The 7402-nt window shown below is 34.1% G+C and overlaps 1 protein-coding gene across 1 annotated transcript in view; it reads right to left on the bottom strand.

The window, feature by feature from the left end:
* Nucleotides 1-7402, bottom strand: part of LOC121030036 (protein eyes shut homolog) — a 482117-nt gene that overhangs the window by 176794 nt on the left and 297921 nt on the right. Inside the window, exons 9-10 of the mRNA XM_040474598.1 lie at nt 2824-2998; nt 1817-1895 (exon numbers count right to left, since the gene is read on the bottom strand). Of these exons, the coding sequence (XP_040330532.1) occupies nt 1817-1895; nt 2824-2998 (254 nt within the window). The remainder of the gene's footprint in view (nt 1-1816; nt 1896-2823; nt 2999-7402) is intronic.

Consider the following 7402-nt stretch of genomic DNA (forward strand, 5'->3'; position numbering starts at 1 on the left):
TATGTGCAGATAAAATGCCTCAATGGACAATAAATCAATAAGTAAGTAAGTAAATAAATAAATAAATAAATGAAAGGAATGAGTCATGGCTCTATGTATTATGATGCAATGGTTCCTAAAATACACTAAGTGAAGCAAAAAGTCACTAAATAATGAGGATAACGAATCCGGTCTCTTGTTAAAATAAAAATATTAGGAAGAAAATCTAGGTAGAATTAGGAAGAAGTATATAGGTAGAATTTAAGAATGGTTCTCATAATATTGTATGTATGTGTATATGAATATATATAAATTTGTATACAAAGAAAATATTTATTTATGTATTTAATTCTGAAAAGAATGCCACATTTATACTATCAAAAGAGGGTTTTAGAGATTGCCGTAGGCAATATGTATAAACAAGATAGATGCCTTGGCCATTCTCCACCAAGAAACTTATTAGTTACAACATTCCCTTTTCCATATCAAGTATGGCTTCACTATCTAGAACCAAATCAATGTAATATCAATAAATAAGTTTTAAAAAATAATGTGTCAGAAAATGTGCTAATTATTTTACATGTATTATCTAATTGAATCCTCACAACAACCCAAGACAGTGTTACTAAAATTACCCTCATTGAATAGTTAAAATATGATTTCAGAATATAAATAATTTATCCAAGAACACACAGCGGGTAGCAAGTAAGCAGCAAAATAATGGCTCAATCTTGTTTCTCCTTAATGCATTTAACCACCCCATCACTCCCTCTGAAAGGACTGTTTACTGCGTACCTACCATGTCACATGTGCATTATCCCATCAATGACTTTGTGATGTAGGAGCTATTATAGCTATATTTTACTGATAAGGGAAAGAGACAAAGGATTTAAATAAAATATCCATAGTCTCACAATATTAGAGGCTCTTTTTAGTCCTTTTACTTCTTTTCTTTACTATGTCAGACAGAAAAGATTTGGAAGAATGTCCCATTATTCAGGAAGGCTCACAAGTTTCTCATCTACCAAATATGATCCTAAACTTCAGGTAACCGACATTTCTCAATAAATGAGGCATAAAATACCATGACTCAATCACATCACAGATTTCTGAAAACTGGTAAACAGATCTTGAGAGTGTTACAGGTATTGGTGTTCTTTACCTGTACCACCTCTTGGCACATACATCCATTATTTACTTTCTTCTTGTGATATCTGGATCAATTTAAACTCCTCTCATCCCTAGACATCCACAGACACCTGTGAGTCTCAAGACCAGAATGGGGAAGGTAGAGGGCAAAGCATAAGCCTTTTGAGGCTTCTTTTGACAATGACCACTTTCAGGAAGTAATTATTACTATTTTCTAAAATTTTTAATGTTTATTTATTTTTGAGAGAGAGAGAGAGAGAGAGAGAGAGAGAGAGAGACAGAGCACGAGTGGGGGAGGGGCAGAGAGAGCCGGAGACAGAATCTGAAGCAGGCTCGAGGCTCTGAGCTGTCAGGACAGAGCCCGATGCAGGGTTCCAACTTGCAAGTTTCGAGATCATGACCTGAGTTAAAATCAGATGCTTAACCAGCTAAGTCCCCCAGGGGCACCCCAGGACTTAATTATTGAGGGATCCAGATTGTAGAAATTGATGATAACAAGAGATAGAGGAGGAAAACTGAACAGAAGCTGTGATTTTTCATTCTGTTTAGAACAACGTAGAAATTCCAAAGGAGAAAATTGAAAGAGCAGTTAAATCTTTAATAACTGTTCATTAATTTGAAACCCATAGCAAGTAGTTTGGTTTTTATTTTAAATTACTTTAGATTTAATAAAAATTATGAAACTTACATTAATCTTGATCTCACATCTTGAGCTAGTCCATTCTGTAACACATGAACATTGATATTCAATAATGAGATCTATGCATCTGAAACACAGAATTAAATTTTTAAATAATTACGAAAATAAAGTCTAATTTCAAGGGAGTTTCACCATTTAAAGTTTTTCTTTTCTAGTTACTGTAAAAAAATACATTCCCATAAGCAACAGAAGGCAGAGTCTGTTCCTGGTTTCTTATCCTTCAAGGTGACTGGACTGAGAGAATGGATCAATTTTAATTTTTGCCGTCTTCCCCATGACAATGTAAAGAAAGAACAGTTTCAAAGATAAACAGTATGTCTAGAGTTCATGTAGGGAACTGAAGTCAGCTATGGCCAAACTGCATTGCAATGAGCTACCCATCCTCATCCTCTCTTCCCTGTTTACAAGGTCAGTGGCAGGACTAGAAAAGAAAAATATTGCTGCAGAGGCAGTCTGGTGCATCTATGAGCCATTCTTCTTTGCCACCTGCATCTCCTAGAAATATCCAGGGTCTCAGTTTGCATAAACTAATATTCTATCCATGAGCAGGATGGTCACTATACAATTCCATAATGTCAAACAATACCTTACATGCACATAGGGATGAAAGAACCAGTCTACTTAGGGACATTTTAAATACTAAGTGTGTGGCATTATCCCTTCACAGAGCAAATAATAGAATGTCTCATCATCTTACCTTCTACTTCTATTACTGAAAGCAGTTACCTTTAAGTATATTAAAGTCCAATTAATCCACATTTATTGAAAATTACTTTATGCTAATGAGCAGAAGTAAAAGAAGGGCAGAGATAATGTATCAGTACACTGCGTTAAGTAAAACAGGCAGCATCTGTCATCTTAACTGTGCTTAGCTCTTGTTTTATGAAAGAGCGTAATTAAAATTATCTTTATCAACTTTCCCTTGACATTAAGTCTTAAATATTGTGAGTTAAATTTACTTTCGGATTTAATAATAGAAAAATAAAAATAGCAACCTTCCATGTAGACAAGGATTTGAGAGGCAATCATTTGCATTTGCTTCACAGTGTGTTCCAGAAAAGCTACTCTTGCAGTCACAGGTACAATGATTGATGCCATCAATGCCAGCTCCATAATGGAGACAGGGCTTTGATAGACCTTCATCTATATTTACTTCATTACAATTGATGCCTACAACAGAAGAGACAAGACAAAACATGAGACCATTTAAATGCAAAACTCAAAAGTTTGTTCATTATGGTAAATGTCACCAAGAAACGAAGACTCCGTCTCCATAAAGGTAATTTGACACATTGTAGCAAAGGAAAACATTTTTCAAGGTTAAACATGTTTAGAGGTCTATGAACTTGCACACTACTAATGTAATGTAAATGAGAAAAACAAAGCACAAGCTTAATCTACGTAATATTTTTTTTTAGTGTGAGGTATTGCTTATTGAGAATATTAGTGAAGTAATGAATTATATCAAGTTGTCACTGTAAATAGTAATCATAGTTTTTTTTTTTAATAATGATTCTTGACAGTTTAACATTTCTTACTGACACAAGTTAAGAAAGAGCTTGAATTTTTCTAAATTTGGTCTTGGTGAATCTGTTAACGGACTGAGATTTCTAAATGCAACCTAATTTTGGTGAAATATCTAGTGTTTTCAAAGGCCAAGTTTTAAATATTTATTAAGCACCTACCATGAGTTACCTCTGTGATCAACTAGGGGCACCAAACAAAAAAGAAAGGAAAAAAAAACCACAACAAAACAAGAAAAGAGAGTGACCCTGTTAATCCAGAAACGTGATGTCAGAGGCAATATTTATAATTAGAAAATATCTGGAGAACAACATAAACAAAGCTTAATGGAAAGCTAGATTCTATTTTAGGTTTTACGTGTGAGAGATACTAGGAGAAAGTAGAGAGACAAGGTAAAAATGGTTGGAATAATCTTTTAGTCATTGTGTCCATCCCTACTGAGCACCTAGCTACCATTGATTGAGCACTTCTTGATGCATCAGGCCCTGCACTGAAGCTTTTACATATATTACCTCAGTTAATGGTCATCTAACCAGGAGGCAGATATCATTAACTCTAGCTCACTGGTGAATAAACAAGGGTTTGGAGAGTTTTAATAATGTTTTCAAGTCACACAGGCCATAACAGTAGACTGGGATTCAAATCAGTCTCCTGGAATTATTCTTGTGATCATTAGTTTAAATGGACAATTCTGCAACTACTATGATATGTGCATAAGCTACTGTGCTGAGTAATACAATAGACACTGTTAAAAACAAGACAGTAGACCCCAAATAGAGTCATGTCACCAAACCAAGACTTAATTACAGTTTCAACTCTCCTAGAAAAGGAATCTTAAACCAGTCAGTCAGGAATCACCTGATTGGCACTAGTTAGGTAGTCTGCCTGATAGACCTCTGTCATGCCCTAATGAGTGCAATAATCAACCTGCTTTCCTGCCTAGAATAACTTCCTAGTTTCTGCTCCCTTTAGGACATAAAAGTCTTTCATTTTGTACAGCTCCTCTGCTCCATTCTATGTATTAGATGGATCCTGCCCATTAGAATCAATTTTGGGGCAAAGTAGCTCTCAAAATTTTTAATATGCCTCAGTTTATCTTTTAACAGTTCCAATTAAAATTGTCTCTAATAGCCAGAAACATAATATTTAGCTGAGAATAAAGATAAGCTTATTAAACACGTAGTTATCATAATGCTTATAAACAGATAGTTATAAATAAGCTAGCTGGAAATAAAGAGAAGGTTATAAGTAAATAAGTTTATTACAATGAAGAAAATAATAATAATAATAATAATAATAATAATAATAATAAATAACTGATACTTGGAAAACTTACTTTGTGCCAGGTACTGTTGAGAACTTATATAGATCAACTCATTTAAACTATAATGATTTTTTGATATGGAAATTGGTCTTCCCATTTTAGAGAATAAGAAAATGAAGCGCAAGATCTCACAGCTAGTAAATGGCAGAGTGCCTGCTGTTAGCCACTATGTTATACCATCACACCACATCTTAATATGCAACAGTATGGTGTCTGTCCTAATGAGAGAGGAAACTGAGTGCTTTGGGAATTTAAGAAATGAATAACTGAGTCCATGTCTGAAAAAGAGGATCAAGAAAGCTTTGATGTTTGTGGAGAAAAGGAATCTGAGAAAATTCAGATAAATAGTTTGAAAGCGTACATTCTAGGTGAGTTAGATATCTCAGCATTTGTTTGCATATCAGGAAAAAAGTTGACTATTGGCAGATAGGCAGCCATTTCACAAAGTGATATCATAACTTAACTTTACTCTATATCTATATCTATGTAATAGTAGAATTATCTATTCAAGTTATCTAATCATATATATCTATATACATATCTATATATATCTATATATATGGCATATATACCATATATAGAAGATTGTCAGTTTTCAAGTCAAAATTCTATTACATAGTGGTTACTTTTTTTTTATCATAAATGTTATTACCTAAATAGAACTTTGGATATTAATGATGTTATAAATACAATGTGTGTAAATTGGTCAAATCCCCAGCCATATTTAAAAGGACTATAAAAACTTAGGTTCAGAATATGGATTACATAAGCATTATAGAGCACATTAGGTTATTAATAATAAAACCAAAAACGGACTGGACCCCCTTTCCTAAATCTCAGTGGCTCATCTCACACAGCTCCATGACCAAGGGGAGCATACCCACTTTACATTATCTTCATTCTGGGCCCCAGGTTAATAGAACATCTCCTACCTGGGACATTGTCATCATCATGGGACAGGGAAAAGGGCACTTGGCAAACACATACTGGTTCTTAAATCTCCCACCTACATTTCATTTGCCAAGTCACATGAGAAAGCCTATCGTAAGTGGAATAGGCATTAGCGGTCTTCCACAATGGAAAAGAACAGATATTTATAACAATAGTAATTTTAGTGAAGACACATTAGTCATTGATTAGGACATCATAGGTTTATTGAGATGATCAAGTAAAACTATGTATTTAAAACAACTAGTCCAGGGCCTGATACATATTTAACACAAAATAAATATCATTTTCTTGACAAAAAAATCACAACTACATTGTATAAAACAAGTGATTTTGGTGTTTCCAGAGGTATCTTTCTAATTAACATGACAAGTAAAAAGTGTCTCTGTAGGACTATGTAGAATATTGGCAGAATCAGTGACAAAAATTTCAGTTAAAAAGAGATGTTCAATTCACCAGAAAAGTGTCGTGCAAGGGGTAAAATGATAAAAGGGAATTTGGCAGGATGCATCTAGCACTATTTAGAGCAGGAGACTTGATAGAAGATACTACTCTCTGCTGTTGAATTATTCTCTGTAGAGAGGGCAAGTATGTCTCAAATTCAGTGTAGCAACATCATCAACATTATCTTAGGAATTTTTCATTCCCCTACTGTTTTATTTCGTAATTATAGTATTAATTTGACTTCCTAAGTAACTTCCAGAGAGAATAAGAATGTAATGATTAGCTGACTTGGACATTCTTGTCCCTGTAAGCAATTTTTTTTTCATTTTTAACACCATAATCCTTCAGCACCGTGTAGATTGTGCCCTCTTTTCACCTCTTTAATTCATTATAGTCTATCCTTACCCTCGACTACTATGCTGTAGTTACACTGAACTTATGTCTCCTCAAAGACTTTGTTCCTCTTCCTGGCCCTCTCTTTTCCTAGATTTCACACAATTCATTCCTTCACTTTCTTCAGGTGTTTATTCAAATGCCATTTTCTCAGTGAGGCCTAGTTGACTACACCAGATAAAACTGCATCCCCTTCCATATTCACAATCACTGTTATCCTAATTTTAATATTTTCCCCCATAGCAAATAAAAATATGCTCATTTGTGTTTTTATTTTTGTCTACTTTTCCCATTACAAGCTTACCTCCAAGATGGCATGAATTTTGTCTGTCTAGTTCAATGCTTCCTTCCTTCAATTCATTGTGGAGTGTGCGTGTGTGTGTGAATTTATATTTTGCTTTACACATCATTTTTGTTTTAGTTTTTCCTCAGAAGTCTTTTGACTCTTCCCAAACAAGAACAAAACAGTTCTTGTGAATCTGGGGAAACTGTCAGTCCTTGGAATGGTGAGAATCAGAATCTGGAATAAAGTGATGTCTCTGAGGTGTGTGCCTGAATGGCATGTCTTATCTGTGCAGTCTAGGGGAATTATTTAATGGAATCTCTATTTTTCCCTACCTTCAAACAGAGAAGAATTCATGACAAGTTAAAAAGTAATAAAGGTGTGGAGAGTGTTAGACTTTGGTTTAAAATGGTCTCCCATACATAATTACCAACATTGAGAAAGAAGGAAATACTGTTGTTTGTGACAACATGAACTTTCAGGGCAGTAAGCTAAGTGAAGTAAATCAGACAAAGACAAATATTGTATCGTATCACTTACATGTGGAATTTAAAAGAAAGAGAGAAAGACAGAAAGACAGACAGAAATAAAAGAAAGAAAGAAAAAAAAATAAGAAAGAAAGAAAGAAAGAAAGAAAGAAAGAAAGAAAGAAAGAAAG

Source organism: Herpailurus yagouaroundi, unplaced genomic scaffold, assembly GCF_014898765.1.
Source record: "Herpailurus yagouaroundi ecotype Mexico unplaced genomic scaffold, PumYag 139, whole genome shotgun sequence".
Taxonomy (NCBI): Eukaryota; Metazoa; Chordata; class Mammalia; order Carnivora; family Felidae; genus Herpailurus; species Herpailurus yagouaroundi.